The sequence below is a fragment of the Drosophila persimilis genome, unplaced genomic scaffold, assembly GCF_003286085.1.
Source record: "Drosophila persimilis strain 14011-0111.01,24,50 unplaced genomic scaffold, DperRS2 tig00000002-arrow-pilon, whole genome shotgun sequence".
NCBI classification, from domain to species: Eukaryota; Metazoa; Arthropoda; class Insecta; order Diptera; family Drosophilidae; genus Drosophila; species Drosophila persimilis.
Window position 1 is genome coordinate 7778939 of NW_020825289.1, and position 27806 is coordinate 7806744.

The 27806-nt window shown below is 47.8% G+C and overlaps 1 protein-coding gene across 5 annotated transcripts; it reads right to left on the reverse strand.

Moving 5' to 3' along the window:
• Positions 1-26735, reverse strand: LOC6590639 (transcription factor collier). Of its 5 annotated transcripts, none has more exons than XM_026986308.1 (11): positions 26305-26735; positions 22315-22532; positions 22177-22232; positions 15745-15818; positions 14188-14256; positions 3986-4067; positions 3722-3902; positions 3247-3528; positions 3007-3154; positions 2640-2929; positions 1-1377 (listed from the first exon to the last, which is right to left on the reverse strand). In XM_026986308.1, the coding sequence occupies exons 1-11, from the start codon at positions 26478-26480 to the stop codon at positions 1286-1288; spliced, it is 1668 nt and encodes a 555-aa protein (XP_026842109.1). In that variant the 5' UTR covers positions 26481-26735; the 3' UTR covers positions 1-1285. The 5 variants fall into 5 exon arrangements, with proteins under 5 accessions (XP_026842109.1, XP_026842108.1, XP_026842107.1 ...); XM_026986307.1 differs by having other exon boundaries at positions 2640-2932; positions 3007-3151; positions 3785-3902; positions 26305-26534; XM_026986306.1 differs by having other exon boundaries at positions 2640-2932; positions 3785-3902; positions 26305-26534.
• Positions 26736-27806: the final 1071 nt, after the last annotated feature.

Genomic DNA, 27806 nt, shown 5'->3' on the forward strand with positions numbered 1-27806 from the left:
ATTTCTTTGTATTATATTATAATTTACAAATCGATTTGCGGCTAAGGTCTGTCTATGCCTATTCTTATAAATATGCATATGGATTCGATTCCTCTCGCTTTGTCCCACTGATTTCGTCAGTGCTCTTGTGTAGATCTAGATCTAGATCTAGACGTACAAGCATACAATACATTATAATACAGATTGCAATAAAACTCCTACAAATCGGTTAATAAACAATAAACTTATGATGTACTCGTATGCCCATGTCTGTGTCTATTCGTATATATGTATGTATATGTTTGTATATGCACCCAGATATCTTAGGCTTAGGCGTAGGCTTAGAGTCTAGTCAACAAATCGGTAGTTTATCAAACACTCTGACTTGAATAGCAAAATGTATACATATATATCTTATGATGATTTGGTGTTCCTCCGAATGAATTTCGTTCCAAATTGTGGATATGATGAGCATTATACAAAAACGTATGCATGTATGGCTTGTGTTTTGTTTTGTTGTGAGAGATAGATGGCTAGGACTAAGTGCACGATATGTTTGCCAAAAGTTTGTGGTATGTATAAATTTCTTGCAATAAGTATTATGCTAGATATGTATGTATGTATGCGGCAAATGTTTAAGTTTTGTGTAGTGTGTATGTATATCTATTTAGGTATATAACATTTTGATTTCGGTTTTCTCTGGCTGAGTTGAGAGTATTTCCCATAAGTTCGTATCTGGATATGTACATATCCAGACGGGTGTCGTCGTATACAAGCATTTAGTTATGTCCAAAGGTTAATTCAAATTTCATCTGTTTTGGTATATCTGCATTCGTATAATTTTCAATCATCATGGTTATATAAATTGGTATAATTTCCCCTATTCACAGATCCGATCGCTATGATATATTTCATTTAGGTGTGCTATATAGTATATATATGTATGTACATAGAGTTTAATCAAATTTCGGGGCCCCCCTGGCATGATATGCCTGCCCTTGACGACCCCCCGGATTTCATATGTATTTCCTTTACTCTGATATGGTATTATATATATGTATGTAAGTAGCTAGTATGTATCTATATCTATTGCCGAGGCATATTCAAACACAATCAAAAACGGGAATCAATCGACAAAATATACAACTATATTGATAAAGGGTTTTTGAATTTTGGAACCATTCTCTATTTTCTGGTTATTGCACTTTCGAGCTTCTGCTTATTTCGGATATCTGGAACTCCGGATTGGTTGGGGTGGGGGAGGGGATTATTGGTGGCCTGCCAATAGCCTCATTTAGTGGTAATATTATTTGGTTGAAGTCACCAGCTGGCTGGTGCTGTAGCCCTGGGTGTTGCAGGTGGGCAGGGCGAAGGGATTGAAACTCAGGCTGCTCACTCCTAGAAATAGTTGAATACAAAAATTGAATTGCAATTAGTTGGGAATTATCAAAGATGTACATATGTATGTATGGTTTGTGTCTGCGTTTAGGTTAAGGGAAATGCATTTTCCTAAGAAGAAAGTTTCCTATCTTTAGGTAAACGTTAAAATGAATGAAATTATAATAGAGTTAATATACAAATGAGAGCTTTTCCTTATCTACGTTGATCTTTCCCATCTTAAAGACCCACCAGAGAGACCGTTTTTAGTAGATCAGAATATTTTTGGGGGTTCTTGTTCTTAATCGTAGTTAGAAATATTGGGATAATGCAAATTATAAATACCGTTAATCGTGTGTTGTCTGTGGTGTTTTTTTTTGTAGGTGGAAGTGTTTAGTTTTGTCGGTTCTCAGCCACAGGCACAGATTGTGGGCCGTCCTCGCCGATAGATAAGAGTGGGTGTCTGCCCAGCTGTGTGTTGTCTGTGGGTGGGTTGGTGGGGGCTGGTGTCTGTGTGGGCGGGCGTGTTTCAGCAGCATTTAATTTCAACAGAATGTCGTTACTCCAGCCCATTCCCATTCCCAATCCAGCTGCTCCTCCTTCTGCCTGGACGCCTCCATTGGCTCTTCGATGAGCTCCTGCTGCCTGCAGGACCTTAAACGGCCGCCGCCGTGGCTGCTGACACGGCCGGATTGTGCCACGGCTGGTGGGGATGCGGATAGTGGTGCGGATGGGCGGCGGCCACATGATGATGCTGCACGAACGCCTGATGCCACGTCGACGACACGGCGGACACTGTTGAAATTAATGGCGGAAAATGCACTTTTGCTGAGCATACTTTGTTCACTTTGTTTTTTTGGGGGAATGGGGATGGGGAGTGGGTGGAATTCATGTGAGATTTATACAAACGGAAAAGGTATAATCAACTCAAGAAAAGTTCTGGGGACTCTGAAGCGATTATGGATCGTAGGAGAAATGGCTGGCCGCCTATACAAAGATCTGATCTATCGAAACATCCCATGAATATCTATGAAAACTTCTTCTGAAACATTGTGTTGTGTCTTCTCTATTGTTATAGGAGATATCCCTTTCATCCTTTGTGGTTTATCCTCATTGGATCCTGTACTTTGCTTCATTCAATCAAGATATTCTTTCAGGCCTTCTACACCTTCTCGTCTCTTTTTTCTGTCTAGATCTTTTCCCTACTACTATCCGTAGAACTGACAAATGGTTTTCCCTTCACCCGTCAGATCTTAGTTATACGGGGGAGGCAGTCTACTTACTTGACGTGGAGTTGAAGACGCTGCCCGGCGAGGAGGAGAGGGTGCCCATGTTGGGTGTGGGCGCATAGCCGTTGGCCGTGGCTGCTACCGCCGCTGTGGTGGCCGAGGCGCCGTAGGAGCCGCCCGAGCTGTGGGGGGTGGAGGCGCTGCTGCAGTAGCCGCCGCGGGGACTCACGCTGCTCGACTGGGCGCGCTGGTAGTCGTCCTCGGTCCACTGGCCGGTGCCGTCTTGGACGCTGACGGCCAGCTGTCCGGCGTAGGAGTTGAAGCCGGTGGAGCCGCCCGGAGATCTGCTGCGCGCAAGGGTTGCAGAGAGGGAGAGAGTGAGAGGCTGTGGGCGGGGGACTCGGGGCAGAGATGGTCTTACCTGGGCATTGAGTAGAGGGCCTCGACCAGGTCGGCGGCCCGCTTCAATATGATCTCCTTCTGCAGCTTCTCCGGATCGCCGGGGTGGCGCGGAATGAGCTTCTGCAGGCGCTGGAATCCGTAGTCGATTGTGGGTTCGTTGAGAGCTGCTTGGAGCGCGAGAAAGGGATCGAAAGGTTAGGCATGGACTTGGCGAAGGCCAGCGTGGGATGGCTGGAGGAGGATGGTGGCGACCACTTACAGACATAGACGAAGCGTCCGGGCGATCCCTTGCAGAACTGCTTGCTCTTGTAGGAGAGCGTCACCTCGACGACGCCGGGTATATGCCTGGGCGGGGTCTGGACGCGGATGGCGTGCGAGGTAATCAGCTCGCTCCACACGAGCATCGTCCCGAAGACCACCTGGAGGCCGTCGAAGAAGTTGTCGCCCACAATGATGACTGTGGCGCCGCCCGTGGTCCAGCCCTCGCTCGGGGAGATCGCCTTGATGCAGGGCGTGGCCACCGGCAGGGGCGGGTAGAGACCTGCAATGGATTCAAATGGTTTCGAGATGAGTAAATTGCCGCCAAAGAAGCCTTCCTCTTGGATCTGCCAATTGCTACGAACAAAATGAAAAGGGGGCATGTCTTTCGGGGGGGTGGGGGGATTGCTGGGGTGGCGGGGCTGGCTACGTAAAACGAAAAAAGTGTTTGGAATAATTGGAATTTTGCTACAGACCATCGTAGGTACTGTCGGGCGCTAGGGGGTGACCGGATATGGACAGGGATGTGTTGCCTGTACCTTCCGTGGTGTCCAGCCGCTTGGCCCTCCGTCCGTGCTTCGAGTTGTTGTGCACGAACATGTTGTCGGAGATGGCCAGCAGGGGTCCGTCCACGGCCACCTGTGTGGAGATGACCACCTGCAAAAGGGGAGAAGGGGGGCGAAGAGAGTCGCCGATTAGCACCGATCATCATCGATTCTTGGTTAGGCATCGCCACTCACCTGGAATCTGCGCATGTCCCGCGGGTTGCCAGCGTTTTTCAGGCAGTTCTGGTTGCACTTCAAGAAGAACTTCAGGAAGAACCTGAAAGCAATGAAAAGTTTCATGGGGGGAAAATTAGTCAATAAACTCGGCACTGCAAAAGAAATTCAAGAAATCCTCACTTCTACGATTGTTCTTTGCTGTATTCCCCTGCCCTTTTCCTCTCAATCGGGCTGCTGTGCTGCCTTCAAATTAAGTCTCTTTATGACGGCTTCGGATGCGGCTTTATGAGCTGCTAATCACGGGTTTCGCCTTTTTGCTGCCTGCCCCCCCGCCCAGCCGCACTTGCCACTGCTGGTGCCAGTGCCAGTGCCACTTGCTCGTTTTTCAAGCAGATGTTGGCCCTGCGGCAAGTTCGAGTGCCGTGCCCCTTGTTGCCCCTTGTTGTCCAATCGATGCGATGCCATGCCCGGGGGCTGCGGATGCGATAAGTGGCTTGCAGGGCCGACAGCCGGCGAGTGTCCTGCGGCTGGTCCGGGATCCGTGCCCCGTTGGAAATTGACACCCGTGAGTGGCGCATTTAAATGGCGAAAATACTTTTATGCATCCGGCGGCGCGACATGATAGGGCCCTATCGTCCAGCCCATCCCATCCCATCCCTTCCCTTCCCTTCCCTCACTTCTCCCCCACTGATTTTATTTGCACAAATAATATTTTCCTTCCTTTTCGTATCAGCGGGTGGCCCACCAATTTTCATCATATTTTTCGCTCATTTTTTTCGTGCTGTTTCTCACTCGACAAATTGGACAAATTAGCAGGGAGGGCGGAGGAGGTGTTAACCAGCGGGGAAGCATCTGCATATGTCCGTGCTCTGTGGGAGGGGGTCGGCAAGGATCGCAGGGGGAATTTTTAGAGCGCTAAAAAGCCAAGCTTATCTCAGCCCATTAAAAACCATTCAGCAAACACGAAATTCGATAAGAAATGTATTTTTATATGCCCAAAAATAAACGAATTTCAATTTCAAACTGATAAAAAAGTAATGAAAATGAATCAAACCGAGGCCAGACTCCATTCACACTGCCCCCCAATGAATCATAAGCGAATTTATACTAATTCGTATAAAAAGAATCAGAATTGTATAATTTCTGTAGCTTAAAGGCCACGCGTGGCGTTCATCGAAGTCGGGAAACAGATGTGCAGACCAGAGAATCGATGAGGACTGAGGGACTGGGAGAACACAGGGACACAGACACACATCCCCCGAGAGGGCGAGCCATGTATCTGTCAGATGCAATATCGAGTTACAGCGTAGCGTGGAAACGCTCACAGATGCAACTGCAGCGAGGAAAACAATGAAATTTGAATACGTATCGAGTGGCTATTGAGGAGGATCATTCACTTGATGGAGGACGAGGACGAGCACCCATCATCGCCCTGCATCTTTATGGGCAGCTAATTGACTTTCTCGGAAGAGGCACCACCAGCACCACCGTGCCCCTCTCACGCTTGGATTACAATGTTTTCAAAATATCCTGACAGGACGCATAAATTGCCAGTGCGCTCCCCCCACCCCCATCCTTTGAGGTATCCATTTGCATATGTCTTCTGCTCGTTTTCCGCTGCAGTTGCGTCTGAGACTCTGACTAGAGATCCCGAATATCCCACTCGTACCAGTCCCTGACCTGCTGCTGGGCACCCACTCCCTTTGGGGCAATTAAAAATTCCAGTCGCGTCCTGCCAATAAATCAAAGTGTCCTCCATCTTGGGGCTCTGCGTCGCCCGCTTTCCTTCGGCGGCAACAAAGTTTGCTCTTTTGGCCTCTTCCTTGTCCTTTGTTTTGCCAGCAACGCGAAATTTTCATTTAATGAAAAGCTACGCATCATCAAATGCTCGCACATGACAGAGGCGCACCTCGGGGGCAGCCCCATCCACCCACCAGCCACCCCCGATGGCGCTTCGATGGGGATGTTCCGCTCTATTATGGCGGGGTCTATTGGCAGCTCAGGCACGTAGAGCCAACGAAGTGCATAATTGGTCATTCATATCTGGAGGTGAGGGCCTTCGCGAGAAGAAATTCGATTGGGTGGAGATTTTCCTGTTTTTAAGTGGGTGGACAGTCCTTAAATTTGCCGAATCAATGCCTGGGAGCAGAGGGAAGGCAGATTTTCAAAGACGTGGCAGTCTTAGGATGGGAATGATACTAGAAATAACCTTTCTGCTTACCCTTCAGGCTCCACCATCTACTAAAATTAGTTGTAACCCTTTAAAAATTGCTCCCCTCGCTTAATTATCTAAGCAAACTCTAATGATTTGCCATCTCGACCAACTTTATAGTACCCGTAACACCCACAAATCCATCTCACAGCCGATAACCTTTTGGGCCCCACACCCCATGCCATCCACAGGATTCGAGGCACAGACAATTGAAATAAATTCGAAATATCTTTATCCAAAAGTTAAGGCTTTTCTTTATGGCCAGGGGGCAAACACTGGTGTGAGGCGGGGCTGCGGGGGGGGCGGAACGATTAACTGTAAATTTGCGAAGCAGCAAAAACAACAACGGGGCCTTATCGCTCTGGCATCGCCAACAAAAACTCTCACAAATTTAATGATGAATTTCCAGAGAGCATAAATCGCTTTACCTGCCTCCTCTCGGCTGGTCTCCCCACTTTCTCTCTCTCTCTTGGCTCTTTGGCGGCTCTCGGATGTTGTCGCTGATGTTATCAGGCAACAGCGTGAACAGGCCCGTGAGGAGCCGAGAGCGTTTTTGGCGCACGCCGGCAAACAGCAAAAACAACAACAAGATGGAAAAGGTAGCTTTTGGGTGTCGACAGCTTTGATACCCTAAAGGATCTAAAGTTCAAGAGGGATACGCCTATCGGGGCATTCTTAAAGGACCGTCTTCAAGGGTATCCAGCAAAATCTATTCTCTCTCTCTCTCTCTCTCTCTGGTAAGCGTCAAGCGGGAGTGCCGCAGCTTGTCTCTAATTTTTCACTAACGATAATATTCAAAATTTTCAACTTTATTGTCGCATAAACTCAATGGAAATGACAAAGAGGAAGAGCACTCGTTAGAAGAAGCAAAGCTAGGCAAAAGTCAGGGGAGGAGTGCGGAGGAGAGCTGAGGAGTGCGAAGGAGTGGGCGGAAAGAGCGGTTGGGGGGTGGTGGCAGGCCTAAAATAATGCGAAAACTTACTTTCGCGCCATTTCTATGCCTTTTGGCATTTTCTCCACCAAAACACACGCACACAAATGAAGAGAGCGAGAGAAATTCACACAAAAACATGGCCGTCTCCATTTTGTTGCTGCTTTTGTTGCTGTTTCTGGTGGTGCTTTCTATTGTTGTTTGGGCTTTATTTATTTATGCTCTTTCTCGGCTTAACGCTCCACGCTTCGCAGCGCCCCAGCAGCAGCCCAGCAGCACCCTCCTCTCCAGCCAAAGCCACCCACCCCCGAAAAAAGACCCCCCTTCCAAGCTGTGTTATTTTTTCACATCTTCTTTGGCTTCTTGCCCGCTTTCTTTGTATTATAATAGACTTTTTCGGTGGGGTTGGGAGTGGAATTGGAGTTGGAAGTCCTTCCTCGACTGCTTCTCGAGGCTTTGTTGCTTGTTTGTTTTGTGTTCTGTCTGCAGCCTTGGCTTTATCCTTTTTGCCGGAAGAGAACTTGTTGAAAACACTTTCGCTTCGAGCGGGAGAGAACAGAGAGCGAAAGTGAGTGGCCGCCTTGAGTGGTTTTCTTATGAGTGAGCTTTTTTAACGGCCTCGACATGTTCATTTCATTTCAGTGAATGAAGCTCCGCTCTCTCTCCCTCTCCCTCTCCCTCTCCCTCTCTCTCTCGCTCTGTGCGTTTGTGTGTGTTTTTGTTTTGGGGTTGCTTTGGGATTCAATGTCATGCCGTTGGGACCCGGGAAATACCTTTCGAATGTTCTTGCTTTTGCTGTTGTTGTTCTTTCTTGTTGTTGTTGTGGGGTAGAAAGAGCAGCTTGTTGTTTTTGGGATTTCTTCATCTTTAAACTGATTATATTTGTACACACGCAGACACACACATACACACACAGACACGTGGATATCAGACATCGATAAAAGTAGCTAGCAGCAGACGCACGCACAAAGATACAAATACAAATGTATCTTTGCGGCTAAAAAGGCTGCTGTCTACGTGGATGTGCGTGTGTGTGTGTGCTTTCCCCCATTTCGTTAGCAGTTACCCGTAACCTTTGAACCATCAAATTATCGACCTCATTGAAATGCTCAAATTATGCCAACTATTCTGCGTGTGTGTGTGTGTGTGTGTGTGTGTTGAATGTCAGTTAACGCTTTTAATACCATTAATTATGCAACGGGGGTAAATGCCCAAGCAAATGGCTAACGGAATCACACACACTCATAGAGGAGCACATCCCCAAATTGAGACAAAGACCCAAACGGCGACGTATCTAGATGATGACAATGGGTGGCGGGATGGAAGGAAGGCAGGCAGGGGGCACTCCATATAGTTAGGATCTGTGAATTTTAAATCCATATGTCCTCCTGGCGGTTCCTTCAATTATGCACATCATCCGAGATGGTTAATTCATTTCGAGGGTTCAAGGGTTCGAGGCAGAGTTCGAGAGCTCTAGTTATAGAATTTCCTAACCATTTGAATCTCTCTTCCTTTAAATTTCGTTAACTTTGTTGCAATTTGTTGAACCATTTGAAAATGTACCTACGTATTTATGATTTAATAAACTGCATTTCCCGAGAGGCAGGCCCGATTGTACCTGCCAAAAATTGTCCGTGCCAATTGAAAGAGTGAAGCGTGGCAAATTTGCATTAATAATTCAATTTCAATAGACAGTCAGTCGACTACGAATATGCAAATTTTCGTGGCGAGGCGTTCTTTGAAATGCAAAAATTCAATGTGAATTCCATTTTCTATTTCCACTTCCATTTCCATTTCCAATTCCGATTCCGTTGATTTACGAGGTGCAAATCAAGTGCAGTTCAAACTCAATTGTTTCCACTTCAAAGATAATCGCAAGGGTCTAGGCACACACATATATAAGTATCTGTATCTCCAGAGGATGTGGGCTGTCTGACTGCGATAAAAATGCAGAAATATGAGACGGTTCCACCATCTCCATCGATAATTAACTGTTATGGGATTCCCCCTGCCGGTCGCTGTCTGCCCAATATTTCATAGAGCGGGGGGACGACTGTCGATGGCTGACCGACCGACCGCAAATGCCGTCAAAATGCTGCCCCTTCCTTCGTTTGCTCCTTTTTTTGCGTCGTTTTGAATATTTGAGCAGGACAAAACGTCCTCTGGCGGTGCCTCACCTCACACCCGTCGCTCATCCAGGCCAAAACGGGGCTGACTCCACTCTGTAGCCACTCTGGATCGCCACCCTTCCCCCTGGCCAGGTGGAATGCATTTAGAAAATTAAAAACTGTAGCCAACAACTAGCAGCAGTTTTGTCATCATTTTTAGCGCGATTGCCCGATTATCAAGGCATGCAATGAACGGCATGGGCCAAAACATTTGTTCGCCTCACGCAGCCCAGGCCCGGCACAGACGTGTTCCGGAATATTGGACCAGGACATGGCTGTGATTAGCCAAAGGATATCCATAAGAAAATACCATTTACTGCTATTAAATATATATTTATTCCTATATTAAATGGCAGGATACATGTACTGTGTGTACATAGAGGAGGGCATGCTTTGGTGGACACGTTTTGTTTGCCCTCCAGTGTTAACAAAATTTCGCTGCGAGTTTTTTGCATATTGGACACCACAAAATGTCAATTCTATTCGTTGTACAGCGGGCGGTGGCAGGGGGAGTGGGTGTGTGCCGTGTTGTGGGCGGGTGGGGAGTTGGCACTTAGTTTATTTGGTGGACGATGGCGGACAATATAGAAAATTGAAATAAAGCGAAGAAAATGCCAATGACGTAGATAAATGCAAGAGTGGCAAATTTTCGATTGTTCGCTTGAGAGCTTTTTGCCAGTCTCCCTTTCGCTCTTTGTGTTTTTGATACGCTTTCAGAGAGTATTGCGATTTGAACAACACATACATACATACATATGTAACGTATGTTTGTAGGAATAAATGTGGAAAGCCCTATAAGATTTGATCTTCTGCACAATCTGTCTCGTAGAGTATCAAAAGCTCGACTTTTTGTACTGTTACAGTTTGCTTGGCCCTGCAGATGGGTGTTTGAGTGGCTGTTGCTGTTCTTTCATTGCGATGAGTGCGATAGCGGGTGGGGAGAACACAATTTACTCAAATTAAAAAGTCGAACGCGGGCGTCGGTCACGCGATAACAATTTTAATGGCCCTCGCCGATAACAAGGCCAATTGCATGCCTGTCAATATCATTCACGTCATTACGCATACGCCAGATGGTGAGGCGAAACCCAAAAAAAGCGAAACAAAAAATGATTTCCAGCAAATCGAACACAGAACAGAACAGAGAGGGAAACACACGGTCTGCGTCCCGTCAAAAATGTGTGACAAAAACGTGGAACATGTCGCAGAACCAACAACACGAATAACTCGCCAACAAGCAGAACAAGAGCAACGACCAAGTACGAGATCGCTGCCGACCACCGCCGAAGTGAGCTTTAAATTCACTTAATTATGGAACACACACGAAGTGCATACCAACATAGGGATAGCAACAACAAAAACGAAACGCGAAGACAATGCTCGGGAGCGAGTGCGTCCTCGCAAATCATAAATAAAAGAGGTAGCAGAAAGAGAGCAAGTGCGGAAGAGCGAAAGAGGGAGAGAGCTCAACCGAGACAAAGCGGCAAACAAAGCAAGCCTCCTCCTCACCTGCCCTCGGTAATTGCAAATCCACGGCGATCTATTGCACAGTGGGACGGGTGGGAGGAAATCAAGTACATGAAACATAATAACCGAAAATTTCACTAGGAAAATATCTTACATACGGAATATAAGTTGTAGCTCATACAAAAATGTAAAATGTCACAAAATTGTAATACTTATTTGGCCCACTGTGCCGCTGGTCATTGTGTGCACAATTTCGGCATCTCCAAAGCATCCACCTCCTTCTCCTGCACCATCCGCAGATCGCTTGCATGAATAACAGAGATTCATCAATAAAACATGTGCGCAGATCTCCAAGCAGAGCAGAGCAGAGCTCAGGAGAACAGAGCAGAGCAGTGAAGTCGCAGTAGCAGTCGCTGTCGCAGTTGCAGTCTCAGTTGCTCCCTACTCTCACGGCACACGTTCGAACGTCAGTCAGCCGTCGGTTACGAAGCAGGAAGAGAGCTTGCGCGAGCGGGACAGCCATAGAGAGCGAGTCCAAGTTGGAATTGCGGTGCTGTTGTCCGACTGCTACTGGATAGCAGCGACTGCCCTCCCCGTCTCCTCCTCCTTCTTCTGCTGCTGCTTCTGTTGCTGCTCTTGTCATATCGTATCAGTTTTTGGCTTTCGTCAACCACTTTGAAATGCAAGCATGTCCCCAGCAAGCCCCTGCTCTCCCCGCTGGCGGCTACCCCGTTGCGGAATTTTCAATCAGTTCCAATTGTTGCGCGCTGCTGACAAAGTTTCCCAAAGAGGGAAGACCAGGAGAGCGAGCGGGAGCGGGAGCGGGACAGAGAGACATAGAGACAGTGCGAGGTGAACGCTTGCTTGAGTGGCAAAATGTGCTGGACCTCCGGCAGAGTTAGCGCTTTAAGGCTGCTGCTCTGCTGCAGCTCCCTTCTGCTGCTTCGACTCCGGCTGCTCCTCTGCCACTCCTCTCCTGTGGGGCCTTGCAAAATTTAGTTGCGAACACATAGATTATCCGGGAGTCTTTGTCTTTCTGCTGGCGGCATGATCTACTGGCATATCAATGAGCGGGCCTCTGGCGCTCAATGGGGAGTGGGGGAGTGGAGCGGCGAGTGGTGAGTGGTGCTTGGCGATTGAGGGGGGCTCGGCGGTGGTTCATGGCTGGTTTGACTGATCCATGCCGCCTTTTAAGCTGATTGGAGCTGGGAGTGTTTTCAGCTAGTGATTGATATGCGCCTGTGTCCTGCTGCAGCCTGTGGCACAGCCACAGTTTCAGCCTCCTCTCCGGCTTGTGGAATGCCGACAAAAGTTACAGCCCGACCTGACAAATGCGACATGTGCAGCGAGAGAGTACTAGAGATGGCAGCGTGACACGGTACGTGGTTTGTGGGAAGAGATCTGCCACCTACATGTGGATTCTGCCTTTCAAAGACACGAAAGGGCAATGAATATGGAGCAAACTCTATAGAAGAGATGGTTTAGATCATATACGAAAGAATGGGAACAAGGTATATTACATGGACGAGATCTATAACACCCATTAAAGATTCATCAGATATATACCAAGACTAATCCAATCACTATCGCCCTTTCTCTCTTCTTATAGCCTCACGGTGCCATCTCTTGGCGGGATTAACCAATTTGATGTGCCTCTTCAGGCCGGCTAACAAGCCAAATAAATAGAGAAGAAATGAATTAATAATCGTAAATATCAAGCGCAAAGTGTCGCACCTGGGCACGTGGAGGAGAGACCCGACCCGGTCCGGTGCGGTCCGGTCCGGTCCTATCCAACCCGATCTAGTGGGCCCAGCGGTGGCTCAGTTGTGAGTGTAACTGTTATTCCAACGGATGACATTGGCATTTGGCTCCATTCTGGAGCACACGTTGCCACGCAAAGCAATTTTAACAAGATCATAAGCGATCTCTGATCTCGCCGAGATCACTTCTACTCGTATCTATGTATCTCAGTATCTCAGTATCCAAGTATCTCGGTGTCTGTGAAGCAAGAGTTTTTGTTGGCTCGAGTTCGGTTTGGTTTTTCTGCAGCTTCCACTTGGGCTGGCCATTTCCTAATTTGCAAACTGATACTCGTACTCGAGAGGGAGGGGAAGGGAGGCAGGGTCCGGGGAGGCAATCAATTAAATTTAATTATGACACCAATTATGGCCTGATTGCCGGCCAACCAGTAGCCGGTCCTAGACACTTTTGCTAGCCACATTAATAATAGAATCATTAAGCAGACTCTCGTGCCCAACTCGAGCTGGCATCTCGTCTCGGTTCGGAGAACACCTCTCTGGGCAGTCCTCAAGATCTGCCAACTGGGGAGGGGGGGAGGTGTAGGGGGGTGCTCAAATGTGCCCTTTAGGCAAATACTTTTGGACACCCATCGGCGGAGGACAGACCACCAAGGATGCCCGTCGCGTCCTCTTTACATGGAATCACACGAACCGATGGTTAGGGAGATCGATCGAGATGATTATCATCTGCATAAGGTGTGGTACACTTTAATGGGGCCTGGGGACCCGCTGGAAAATTGCTTAACAACTCAATGAGGTGAGGCGGCTAGGGCAAAGGGGGCTGCGATGCCCCCTGAAGGGGCAAGATGATTCCACTCGCAATCAATGGGGTTCGTTTTAGGAGCACGTTTAATTACCGGGCTGGAAAGATACGATGTGAATGAATGCAGATACCTATTTGAACTATTTTATTCGTAAGAAAAGCTATAGATCCATAGCCCTTCCTTCTGTGGCCCCTCCTTCTGTTTAATAACAAGTTCCCATAACAATTTGTTGTACATTTTGGTTTTTCCTAATTTCCTTTCCAATAACAATATTTCCGAAGCCAATTAGAGGCGACGCACTCCCAGGCAGGAGGCGTGGCTGCCGCAAGGATGTGCATGCAATTAACATAATTCGCCTGACACGCGACAGCCACTTGAGGGTTGGGTGGCACTTGGGTGGCATGGCGTTCCATCGGCAGGGAAGTGCCTCGAAAGGGGGGTGTCGGATTGCCGCGAACTCGTCTCAATTTACAAATTTATGAAAATAGAATTTGCTCTTCACATTTTGATGAATTTTTGTTTGTTTGGGTCTCTGGGCTCCTTTGACTCTGGGCTGCTGCAGCCACATTTCCATTCCAGGGAAAACTCCAGCTCCTGCCTCCCGCCATACCCCTTCCCCTTTCTCTCTCCCTTTGCATGTCTGCCGCATCATGTTTTATATTGCAGTTGATAATAATGCCAATAAATCAACGATACGCATGCACAGAGCTCTGGCTGGGGCTCTCACAAAACAGGGCTGACAAAAATAAAAAGAGCCAGCGACGATGATGAAAAGCAGCTTAAAATGTCATCTTTTGTGTGGCAGAGGAGCTGGAGCCAGAGCCGGAGCCGGAGCCGGTCCTGGATGGCAGGATGGCTACATGAACTATGGCTACTTACCGATCAATAATGACGGGGTCCGATGGCGTCTCGTTGCGGTTGCCACAGCTCTTCTTATCACAGCAGCGGCTGTGGAAGCAGAAAAATCACAAATGAGTTTATATGACAATAAAAACAGCTTTAATTTCACTTTAATTTCATATTCAGGGGATATGCAGGGAATTTATAAGATATTTAGAAGTAGAATAAAGAGATAAAAGAGTAAAAGAAGGCCGATTCATACTCAAACGAAATATATTTAAACGCTTCTATTTTTTAAGGATATATCCAGCCCATATCCTCCATATTTTAATGCACTTTAACCCACTTCTTCCTACGAATCCCGCAGCTTTCGAAAGTGTGTTAGATGTGTCTCTCTCTCTCGCTCTCTCTCTCTCGACTGTTGTCTTTTTTTTGGGGTCAGGCATTTGTCATTGCTCTCCATTCATTTGTACATATATATTCACATATATCCATGCATATCTATATCTTTATATCTATATCTGTGTCTGTGTCTGGGTATATCTATATCGGGCTCAATGGCTGCGTAAATTTTTGACTGCACAGCCTCTGGGCTGGCCTTAAGGGGCGGCTGGATGAGGGTCATCCTTTTTTGGGGGGTGGCATTTTTGGCTTGGACCTGGCCTGGGCTCTGGCTCTGGCACTGGCACTGGCCGGGGCATATAACATAAACATGGATGACTGAAATGGGCGAAAAGCCAAAACGATAAAGAAGACGACGCCATCTCTCCCCTTCCCCCCCTCCGTCCCTGTGCCTCCATGGGGAAGGGAGAGAGTCTGCAACCCCTGGGCCGTGTCTGTGTGTCTTTGGAGTTGTGTGCGTTGTCCCCTTGTTTTTGATAATGCTACGCAAACATAAAAACTGGGTGCCAATCCGAAATAATAAAAGATGGCCGGCCAGCAGGATGCACGGTGGACGGGGGGGGGCTGCCGGCAGGTGGGGCGGGGGGATTGCACTGGCTAAAGCTGTGTAATTTTTGTTGTTGTTTGGCTTTCCCTCAGTTTTCTCTCTGGTTTTTTTTGCGCCTGCTTTTTTCTTGTCTGCTGGGCCGCTTTTATTTCCTACGCAACCTTCAGCTGTCAGAGGATGCTGCTAGAAGGGTGAAACACCACCCCAACGGGGGTGGGGGGAGGGGGAGAAGTGGGTGGTTGGGTGGTTGGTTGGGGTGGGTGAGGCAGTCAACCATTTACACGTTTCAGTTCGCGTGCGTTTGAGCATGAAAATAAAAAGAAAGGACTCGAGGAATCGGAAGCTCAAAAATCAACAAAATTAAAGCCCAAGAAAACCCGCAAAGAAAATCACGCCAAAAATGTGCGAAAAACAAAACAAAAACCGAATGAGAATTTCAGAGAAAGTCTATAATTTGAGTGGCTCTCCAGGGGAGAGGGGATAGAGACGCGGCGAGAAAGCTCCAGGGAGAAGCTCCGGCCGAATGCCCGCGAGAATTGAGATTTCGATTTCTCAAATCAGAATCAAAAGGTGTGGATTACAAGGGTCCGAGGTGGGGTGGCTTTTAGTCTTATAGATGGATAATAAAGGTGGCAAAGGACTCTCACCTGCACATGACTTCGTGCGTCAACAGGACCCGACACATCTCTGGATTCTTGTCCTGACCCTCATAGATGATGGCCTGCAATTAGAATGGGAATATGATAAAGAAATTGGTAAGGAGGGAAACGATTTCAAGAAAGATTTTTAAGAATAAAAAGTTTGAACAATAGATACTTGAATATGTGCTAGAAGATCCTCCCCTAAGATGGATGAGAATATCTATATCTTGAGCTTAAGGAACCCCTTAGCCATGATATCTTTTGTGGTCTCCTCATTGATTTGCTTGGCTTCACTTTCCTTGTTTTCTTTCGTGGGTAATCCCCAAAATGTGACCCCGTTATTAACCCCCCCGCCCAGCTATCGACACCAGCGCCCTCCCCTCCCCCATCAGCTATCATTTGGGCCAAAGGCAAACACACATAAATGCTAATTGCAGAGCCAACTAGAGGCTCGAGGATAGAGGCTCTCGAGCCTGGCTGAAATCGACATATGGGACACACCATGCAAATATTGACAATGTCCACAATTTTTACCTCTCTGCCAGGATACGAGGATATCTGGTAGTGGTTGGTGGTATTTGTATTTGCCCAAAGAAAACTCCACTCGAAATGTTTGTTTGTTTGTTGTTTTTTTGTTGTTTTATTTGTGTGTGTGGGGTGGCAGGGGTGGCAGGGGATCAGGGGGTGTCAGTGTCAGTGGCAGACCCGAAATCATGCCATGTGGAAGAGAGAGAGAACCGCAAGTGCAACGTTGGCCAATCTGCTGCAATTTCCTCTGGACAAAGGAGCTGGTAGAAAACCTCTCGAACAAATAGATAAACAAACGACGGCACAAGGGAGGGGTGCTGGGTGCTGGGTGGGAGGTGGGCTCAAAGGCACAACAAAAAGGCGCATAGTTCTCTAATTTAAAAATGATTAAAGCGGGTTGCACTCATCCTCATCCTCGTAACCGTAATCCAACACTCATCCGATGAATTAGTTGGGAGAGAAAACACGGCATATGGGTGCGAGATCTGGCGAGGGGGGGTGGCTTTCTGGGCCGCCTGAAGGGGGAGGGGAGGGGGATCATTCATCACTCGGTGGCAGTACGCCAGAGATACACGCAAAAGTAATAATAATAACCGAATGTATCCTAGGAAAACCTGAACCGTGTGTTCATCCACCAAAAAATTAAAACCAAAAAAAAAAACAAAGTACGAATTTTTGTTGAGTGTGTGAGGACGAAAAGATACCCAGTACTTGGGATAATATAAAATATATCTACTCTGGTTTTAGATCAATCCCCGAGGGAATGTTTTTTGGTAAATCTGTGGATTATATGATCCCACGAAGAGCCCTACAGAGGGGCTTGATCCCTTGATCTCATGGTTAGAAGAGTTGTGCTGCCTGAAACTAATATACCCTCGTCTTCAAAGGACTACTGGGTACCGAAAAACGCAGGGAAGAATGCTGCCACTTGCCACCCAGCGTCAAGGACGAGTGCTTTCCCACCCAACATATGTGCATTTGTTCTCCTCGAAGCCAAACACTAAAACTGAGGATGAACAGGAGCTGGAGGGCAGGAGGGCAGGAAGCCAGGAAGCTGTGTGTGTGTGTGCCCAGCCAAATAGATAATCAGAAATTAATTTTAATGCAACCAGCAGCAGCAGCAGTTCTGTCACCCCCTTTCGGAAGGCAAACCACCCAGGCCCTTCGCTCTTCGTCCTTCGTCCTGCCCCCCTGCTGGGCGCGCATGTACAAGTTATGATCATCCCTTATTATCCCGTTTGTCAGGTTAATAACTTCCCCCTCCCCGCCCCCCCGGTGCAACCTGTGTGTAAAGGATCAGCGGCCGGACAGCTCTCGATAGCCCGGCTCAATGTCCAATCTGTGTGGGATATCGTGCCAGACTTACGGGTTGAAGCCCTCTACTCCGTCCACTAATTATAGGCCCAGGACCTGGATGGTATATGGGCCTTTTTTTATCCCCTTTCGGGGCCAAGTCTAATGGATTTTCAATGTTTTTTTTCCCCTCTGCCGGCAGGACATAAAGTTTGCATTTTTCTGTTGTATTTGTCACCTGTTTATTTGGGATTTAATGCGAGTTTGAGATGGGATCGGAACTATATATAGTTTTGGGAAGCTCCTGGAACAAGCTCTAACATGGAATTTCCACAAAAAAAAACAACAAGAAACTAAACTGTGGGTAAACCAGAGATCCTCATCAATCATCCTTGTGCCGGGGATGCAGAAACAAACAATTAGTTGGCTCTTTCTTCGCAGGAGGGGTCCTGGTGGAAATCGGAGGCTAAATGGCTCATCTAAATAAAAAAAACGGCAAACTAAACGAAAGCCACTAAAACTGGAGTAAAAGCGTTTAAACTACGATTTATCAACACGACAAGGACCAGAAGTCGGCGGCAGAGCAGGAGCCAGGACCAAAAAAAGAGGACCAACAGACCAACGGAAAGACAGCAAAAACAACAAAATTCCGGGGGAAAAAAACGAGTGATGAAGTGATGACAGGACAGGCAGCCAAAGGACGGGCGGGGGGCCGAACAGGATGAAAACAGAAGCGGCTTTTAAAATTTAAACGATTTTCCATCAAAACTCCACGGAAAAAGATACCGTTTTTTGCATTTTTTGCAAATTGTTATTATCGCTTTTGGAATAAAATAAATCGACATCCCTTGCATTATTCACGCACTCTGAATGTGGAGCGATGTTGAGCTGGGACGCCGAGCGTTGCATGCTGCACGGTGCATGCTGCATGTTGCATGTTGCATATTTAACGGGCCAAATAAAAATCTCGCCAAACAAGATAAATTATCGCGCACAAAAGACCGTGTGCAAAAACAAAAACAGAACACAAAAAGGAATAAAAATAAAATTAAAAAAAAAAACCTATCGAGGGTAGCTCTTAATTTATTAAAGCTTCATTTATCAGCGGAACGCATAAATTGCCGGCAGCCGAAAAAACAGGGGAAGTGAAGGGCAGGCGGAAGTAAAGGAGGTGACTGTTGCAAGGACCCTCCCGTGCATCCTTTATGTGAATGTACACACGGGCAGAACCCTTTTTTGGTCCTGCCTCATGCCCAAGAAATTTACATAATTTTCGAGGAGACCCTGGATAAGAATTGTACGTAATGTTGAAAATGTTATGAAAGCACAAAGGAATGCGTCACAGCTGGAAAAGAGGATTCCAATTAAATAAATCATGACCTAACCTTACTTTTGCTGCCATATATTGACAGAATCCGATGAAAGTTTAATGCAGGAGAAGGAAGAAATACAGCTATTTGACAGAAAGACAAGAAAAGATCCCCAAATAAATTCTCAGTACAAAAATATGCCCTATAAGAAAAACACAGGTAAATGGGTGGTAAAGGGGTGGCCATTGCACATTCCACACATTACACGACACCTCTGGCTTCTCGGGTTGTCCCCTGAGGGAGCCGCAAGAATTGCAAAGAGGATTCCATTCCGCATGCATTTCACATTTCGCATAATGAGGGCGATATGGCGGACCGCCCCCCTCCCTTCCACCACTTGGCGCCGGCGACCGCAGAAATGCACTTGCCGTGAAAGCATTTTTAATCGCATTGCCAGCAGTGCGAGCGAGTGGGAAAGGGACAGAGAGTGAGCCGAAGCGAGACAGGCAAATCGGCAGGCAAATGGCTCCTCTCACACGCGCACACATGAGTTCTCACTCTCTCCTCTGCCTCTGCCTCTCCCTATCCACAACGGTGTGTGTGTGTGTGTGGAGATGCAAATGTGGAGATTTTTCGCGCAATCTGTTGAATTTATTGAGCGACCAGCCAGCGCCGGCAGCGCCACCGGCAACAACAATAACAATTTGCAATAAAACGAGCGGAGAAGAGAATGTGAAATGTGTTATTAATCGAAAATGATTCTCTCTGCTTTTAAGTGTTGACACACAAATTAATTTTATCGCTTAATTAACACGCGAAAAGTAGGCAGACAGCAGAGCTCGCCAGCGAGAGCAGGACAGCAGTATTGTTTGGCAGTGAATGATGAGTGTATTGTCCCTTTTGCTCTCTGCTGCGCTTTGCATTCGCTCTTCGAGCGGCTGAGCAACGGTTGGGCAACGGTTGGGTGCTCTGTGTGAAAAATGTAAGTATTCTGTCGACCAAAGCCATAATTATTGATCCCAAATCGGAACTCTATATAATATGTAGCCATTGCTGCCATCGACTTAGACACGATGGATCTTGCAGGGCATCAAAATCTACGGCTTTCTCTCTCTCTGGCCAACTGAGTGGCTTATCGGAGTGCATTAATCTCTTGCTTCTCTCTCTCTCCCTCTCTCTCTTTGATTTGGTTTAGAATTTCGCTGCGCTTTTCGGGCCCATGTATCGCATCGTCATAATGCGTGTAAATCGCGATAAGCGCAATTTTGGCAAAAACACAAAAACGGGTAAAAAGGATTTCTGGGCACTCTGGGCCTTTGTTTCATGCTGGTCCCGTACGCCCCGCCAACCCCTGGTTCCTGCTCCCTGGTCGGATGAAAATGAAATATGATCGCAAATGAAGCGATTCCGTGGTTCCTGGTCCGCGGTCCGCATAGTCAATGGTCCGTGTTCCCCGTTCCCTGTTCCCTGTTCCTCTCATCGTTAGCTCAAATTGCAATTGCGACGCCTCCTGTTCGAACTGTTTGCACCGTTATCTGATCGAATGTAATTATGATTATGGCCATGATTTGCTACATTTGCCTGCCCCCCCCCCCCCCCCACCCCATGCCTACGAAAGGGGTGGAGCAGCGGGCAGATGCCATCAGCGCGCATATCCACCGAAGGGTTGGCCACGTGACAGTTGACAATTGTCCTGCCTCGTCGGCTGAGACAATGCCGCCTCGTAATCGTATTCTCAGTGCTACAGTTTCAGCTTCAGGTTACAACATCACTCCCCCCCAACACTGCTGATCCACACTGATAACACCCGCTTATCCGGCCGCCTTACCTGTTACGCGACAAGACGATAAGGCGGCCACCGCTCCCGGCACGCGACGAAAAATAAAACCCATCCCAGGAACCCGCCTAATCCGATCAAATGATTGCCCATTTCCCAGCCAGCAACAAACTCGTTCCGACAGGCGATGTGAGCATTCGGCGGATTGGGATTCATCCAGAATTAGGGGTAGCTGCCGTCCCACACGGCAAAGACTTGACAAAGCAAACGGAAATGGGCAATTCAAGTGCATCGGATATACATATATTAAAAATATTTTATTTTTAGTAAAAATCGCAAAAAATACGAAATTTATCGGTCGGATATATGCCATTTGGGAGTCTACTCGTAGAACCAGGAAATCATAATGTCCCCTTAAAGACCCATTAGGCTATTATTAATTACGCATTTTTATAAATATAATAATAATAACATTGAATGGCGATAAGGCTTAATTGCTGTGGAATTCCCATACAAGTACGCAATATCGTTTCAAGAGCGATTTCTTATCGCTTAACTCTACGGAAAGTTCTTGGTTTCTTTTTGGGGGGGTGGGGAGGGGGTTTGTCAGAGCCAAATATTTTGCGATTAAATTTCATTCGCACAAATGGATTTCTCGCCAGGGAGGAGGAGGAGGAGGAGGAGGGGGGCGGGCCGAAAGGGGGCGATGTCGCTGCTGTCGATAATTTGTGGAGAAATTTATGGTGCGCTCGTTTCTGATGCGAACGGGCTAAACGGGCAAGAAACGCCCACAAAACAGAGGAAAATAGAGATATCGAAGAAGGGAAAACCCATGGACTACAGGGGGGTGTGGGGTGGGCTGATAAAGGGGGGAATGGCATCTAATGGAAAAAGTGGACTGAAACGTCTATAAAAATTTGTCACTCGAGAAATTAATTGCCCTTGAAAAAGGCAAGGAAAAGGCAGCGAAAAGAAAGGCCAGGACATTAGGCCTACAAAAGCGGACATATGGTGCAGCATTCAGGGCCATTGGCGGTGTGTGCCTGCAGCTAAGGACACGCACGCACCCACAACAGAGTGGCGCATTAACAGGGCCCGGGTTTCTCTCTCTCGAGTAGATGTTCCCTCGTTATTCTCGATTCTCCATTCTCCATTCTCGTTAGCGCGGGGGGGGAGAGTACAAATACGATACAGATACACCCCTTTCAGGGGCAGGAGTGTGAATGAATTGCTCGTTGGACGACTCAATTTATTGGCACACCATAGGACACACCAGGACACGCCAGGACACACTTAATTAGCCATGACAATCAATTTCGAATGCAACTTATGCTCGAATCAGCAAAACAAACAAGGGAAGCCCTCGTCCCGGAGAGCCAGGCAGTCAAGTGGAAGGAATTAGTTTTTCATAGCTTGGCTCTGCACTGAAATTTCCATTGCTCAGTTGTTCATTTACTTGAGTGGCCTTTGCCAATCGAATGCATCGCAAAAGAGCTCTTTGGAGGTCCCCTCTTCAATCAATGGACTCACCTGCTTGGTCACGGAATCGATCAGCCTCACGAATATGTCCTGCTCCTGGCGGGCGCCTGCAAATATCAGCAACAAAAAACCATATAGAATATCATTATTAAGACCATTCCCCTCCCCACCGCCCCTCTGTACACCCACCATTCGCATAGAGCAACTGCAGGCGATATTGTATCCCGTTGTTGGTTTTGGTGGCATCCGATTCCGAGTCCTTCTCGATGAACCCAATGAAGGCCGTGCGCTCGATCTCGATGGGCTGCCCGGCCCGATCGTACAGGGCGATCACAAAGTGAAAGAAGTTCGATTTACGTAAATTGCTGGGCGGCTGCTTCTCAAAGTGGGCGCGGCCAATGCCAAGGCTGCAAAAAAACAGTACAACAAAAAGGAAATTAGTCAAAGTCTTGCAAGTCGGACAGTAATTATGCCATTAGTTGGGTAAACATGGACGGGGGAGGCCTAAAGAGGCCTCTAATTGGTGCAAGAGGGGGCGAGGACGGGGCAACGGCGACTCAATTAACAGCAGCCAGTCCTTTGTCCAGCAGAAAGGATAATAAGTTCTAGTGGTCCTAGTGACAACTATCATTAAAAGCGCATAAGCAACATCAACGTGACACAATAATCCTGACGTATGGCCCAGGACCCTGCTCACCCCAGGACCCTGCTCTCGGCCACTTCAGCATTTGATATACTCCTAGTCCTGCGTTGCTTATGTGGGCCAAAAAGACACTGGGTAATTATCCGGACACGTGGACGGAATAAAGGCTTGTCCTTGTTCAGGACCTCCCCCACACACACACACACACACATCTATGTATATCTGTATGCTAAATGTCAGACTGACTCTCTCTCTTGTCCGCCTGTCAGCGGACAATTACAGGACAGTGCCAGTGCCCGGGCATAGGGTCCTACCTGGTCGTGCCACCCCTGTGCCAGCGCCTTTTCGTGATCCTTGGCCCGTATGCATAACGAACAATTTAATTTAGAAAATGCTGATTTTATCAGATTTTCTGTATATATTTTCAGTACAACTTTTTCCCCCCTGCTATTTGCTCAGGCAATGTCAAGGAGCAGCGCCGCATGTCCGCCGACTCGGGGGTCCTGCAATTATATACACATTTGCCAAAGGATAATGCCAGCCATCAGCTAATGATAGCGGCTAGCCCCCAACCCCCCCCACCCCCGCCCAGCCCGACAAATCATTCAAATGGAGAATTTCGAGAGAATCGGTGAGGAATGAGAGCCCCCAAGGAATCGATTGACAATTTTATTGTCGAATGGATATGGGATTTATATCCCATAGTTCTCTATAGATATGATTGGGGAGAGGTTAAAATTTAATTGAATTGGCAGCCGATTCTTTTAGAGTCCAGGGGTAACCCCCTTAATCCCTTAAAGGCCCACAATCCTATGATATCCCAATGTTTCTTCTGTTCCATATTTCACTCGTTTCATTCGACATATCTCTAAATTTCCTTAACAAACAACACAATTTGCGGTTCAGTTGATTCAAGCGAAGGGCGGATATCAAATGAATATCAAAAACTTGGTAAGAGGCAATGGGAGTTCAATGCGAGGATGGGGCATGGGGGATGGGGCAGAGGAGCTACTACACCTCTGCCTGGGAGCAAGTGGGGAGGGGGGGGCTGCCTCCTATACGACATATAAATGCCAGACATGTTACATTCTGGTGAAAGGTTATTGTTATGGCAGCATGGAGTGGAGTGTTCGAAAAGTGAACAGCAGAATAATGCCGAGTACATCCTGGCAAATAAAAAACTTGTACCTCCAGCGCCTGCCTTCCTCCTGCCTTCCTGAATGGCTTTCTTTTTTTTTTTGTACGCTGCCGCTGCTGCTGTTGACTTTTCAGCTCGGTTGACTGCGGGAAATTGTGGAAAATCGTTCTGCGGCAGTTTGCCAGCTCGCTTTGTTTGCACTTGCCGCCAATTTGCGTGCCACAGAGAGGTGGGCGGGGTATAGAAATGGCATTTTTGTGGCCGTTTTGCTGTTGATTTTATTATGCCAACATTTAATTGTCGCAAATCGATGCCCAGGTGACCATTCAGGGGGGTGCTGCTGGGTGGGGCTGGGTACTTGTCCTGGTCACGTTTTGTCTATTGCCGGGCTGCTTTCCACACACACACTCTCATGCTACTTTATTTGGCCCCCCACTCCTGCATTGGGGACACGTTTAAGGACACTTTATGGGTCCTTGACTGCGTGGCTGCAACTGCAATCTAGCACTCTTGTTTCTTGTTTCTTGGGCTTCTGCACAATCTTTGTTGAAATAAATTTCCGAAAAATATGTTCTTGATTTACGAGCAGCCCCACATTGTTTGTGGCACAGCCAGATGGACAGATAAGTGCAACAATAAATGGTATTGGCTGTGCCGCAAAACAACATTGAACACACACTGAACAATTATCGGAGGCTGTGAGATTTATTTGTGCCCCAAAATAAATGCTGAATGTAATCAAAAAGTTGAAAATTATTCGCTGCTTGAAAGGGGAGATTTTTGGGGGTATTTGAACTGGGAATTAGTGGGTATTCAATGGATTATATGGCACTCTTTCTCTCCTTTCTTCCACACTCTTTACCTCGTTTCACAGCGCATTGTTTTTGGATTGTTTTGCGTTTGATTGTGATTATGGTCCTGATTAAGATGGAGGTTAAGATTGTCTGCGGCTCGCTGCAGCGTCTGATTCTGATTCAGACTCTGACTTTGATTGTGATTGAGAGTGTGATTGTGATTATGCGTGTGATTGTGTTGGATGTGCGTGTGTGTGTGCGTGTGCGTGTGCGATTGTTGATTTGCCGCCGCTGAATGGCCAAAGCCCGCTGTCATCTCGCTTTCGATTTGGGCAACTCGCGCACTTCTTCTCGGCGCGAACATCTCACGCCAGAAACATCTCAAACGCAACTGAACAAACAGGGCCAGGAGCCCCAAACGAAAGGAAAAGCTCTTTCAGCCACCAAGCGGAACCCCCATCCGCCGGATTTGCGAGAGAGAGAGCCACTGGCGGCCACTTCTTCAAAGGCAATTCATTGAGAAGAAGGCAAAGGCAATGCCCAAGACTAAAGCGAAAGCGAAAGCCAAGGAAACAGCAACAAGGGGACTACAAACATCCCTTTGAGACGTGCTCTCACAGACACACACAAAAAGCCCACAAAGCTGAACGGGAGCGGGAGCGAGTCGCATCCTCCCGCTACCGCTGCCGCTACCACCCCCACTCCCACTCCCGCTCCCCCCATCAGAAGTCAAGCGTCGCAGAAAAAGTGCGTAAGCCCAAAAACAGCTTTGAGTGAGAGTTTTCGAGTGATTCTGTTCTTTTTGGTGGTTCATCTGCTTAGCTCCGGGTGCGGGGGGGAGGCCATAAAAATACCCCACCTCCCGCACGGATGAATCGCACCCCCAAGGGGGCCCTCATATTGCTCGGACACACGATGCCGCCGCCACTGTTGCCGGCTTTTGGCCAAAAGTAAACAAGCGCTTTTTTTTGTTTTGGAGACTTCTCCTTGTCAACGTTTGTTGCTGCAACATTGTTGCCCTTCTGCGTTGGAGATTATTGGTTAGCGATAAGCGGAGAGATTAGAACGGGGATTGGAGAAAAGGAGTTGATAGGATAGGGGGAGACAGGGTCCGGCTGGAGGTTGAATGCATTTTGAAATTTCATCTTCCATTTTTTAATTAAATTTTAGAATTGTGCACAAATCAAAAAGTAGACAAGGGAAACTTTCATTAATTTTATTAGAATGATAAATTCACAGATTCTACTATATTGATCTCAGGAATTAACTTTTGTAGGTGAAAGTTCACGCCTATTCGTTTTTTAAACTAATTGGAATTTCCACCATTTGTTTTTAAAATTTATGGAATAATCTCTGCTAATCCATCGAATAAATCATGGAATAAATTGTCTAGAATAAATACGAGTAGTTGTTGCATTAATTTCCACAAAATAATCTTGGGGGCGATTCTGTATCACAATTTCCAGCAATAATCATTTGAATCTTCAATCTTTGTGGCATGCCACATTCCCAGCACTTGAACGATCACAGTTTCTGTTTCACTTCGATTCACATTTCGTTTTTGGATGGGTCTCTGGTCACGTTTTTTTCCTTCATTCACTTACTTGGTCTGATCGACGACTGGCTGCATGGCCCAGCGTCCGCCCAGCGGCTCCTCCTTGAGGGAGGTCATGGGCCCCCGCGGCTGGTTCATGTCGGCGGCGGAGGGCGGCAGGCCGAACATGAGGCCCCCGGCGGACCGGGGCCCGGCGGTAGGGTAGAGCTTGCGTCCCCACTCCATCCCCAGCTCGAGCGTGGGCCAGGGGGAGGCCGAGCTGAAGCCCGGCACCGGTTCCTCGGAACGCAGCTTGAAGCTATCGGTGCTGGTCAGGGGAGCTGTGCTAGCAAAGTGGTGGTGCGAATGGTGTGGATGCGGATGCGGATGCGGATGCTGGTGGAGATCGGCGTACGGTAGGGGCACGGCTCCAGCTGCGGCGGCTGCTGAGGCACTGGCAATTGTGGCGGCCGTTTTGGTGGCTCTTCTGCTTCGTTGCTTTCAATTGGGAATTGGGATCTGCACTGCACTGAACCTCCTTCCTCTCCTTTCGATTGGGGACTGGATCCGCAGTTGGATTCGATTGGGGATTGGATCTGCTCTCTGGGATGGAGATGTGTCTCTGGAGATGTCAATCAATGGAAGTTCTCTCCCACTCTATCACAGCACAGAACGAGAACGAGAACGAACGCGAACGAACACGCACTAAATCCAAATCCAGCACCGACTGAGTGTGGGTGTGCATATACTTCTGTGGGTGTATGTATATGTATGTGTGGGCTGCCAATGCACCGCAGAGAATTTGGGATTTTCGGAGGAATTGGTCTCGCAACAAGTTTTAAGCGGCGCGCGCTACCGTCCCGAGTGACTGTTAAACCCCAACTGAATCCTCGTCCAGTCCACAGCGACTGCCAGCGATGCTTGCGAGACTGCGTTGCTCTGCGCAGCACCAGCAGCACCAGCAGCACCAGCAGCGGTGGCAGCAGAAGCAGCAGCAGCAGCAGCAGCAGCGGGAAAAGCCAAACGACCAACGACCAATGTTTTGAAAATGGAAACGAAACGAGCCTGCGCCGCATGAGAGTTGAGTTCCATGTGGGCCGAGGGGGTGGCAATGGCGGTAGGTAACAATAAGCAAGCCTGAGAGGCGGCGGCAGGCAACGAATGGAAAATCTAACCTATCGCTGGGAGTGCAAAACGACACCACATCGTCGTCCCGTCCCGTGGAGAGCCGAACTGTCAGCAACAAAACCATCCACCGACGACGAAGGAGACGACGACGCCGACAACGACAACCAGATCCAGAGAGAGAGAGCGAGGGAGAGCATGATAGAGAGAGACACAACAAGGCAGAGCAGGCAAGAAAGACACACAGACACAGATGCAATACAGAGTGAGAGGGAGAGCGCTATACACCAAGTGGTTGTGGGTTGGTGGGTACATTTCCAGCCGTGGGACACTCTTTGCAACGCCCCAGTTATTGGGGGCGTGAGTGTGCAGCAGCAGCAGCAGGCTGAAACCATTGGAGATGGATAAACGCACTTCTCTCGTACATTGGTTTGGGTTCCAGTTTGT

Coding starts and splice junctions, on each gene's coding strand:
- LOC6590639 (XM_002016106.2), bottom strand. CDS start 26,480: ATGGAGTGGGGACGCAAGCTCTACCCTACCGCCGGGCCCCGGTCCGCC. Junction 22,233..22,314: donor GCAGTTGCTCTATGCGAATG/GTGGGTGTACAG, acceptor TGATATTTGCAG/GCGCCCGCCAGGAGCAGGAC. Junction 3,903..3,985: donor GGGACATGCGCAGATTCCAG/GTGAGTGGCGAT, acceptor CCCCTTTTGCAG/GTGGTCATCTCCACACAGGT.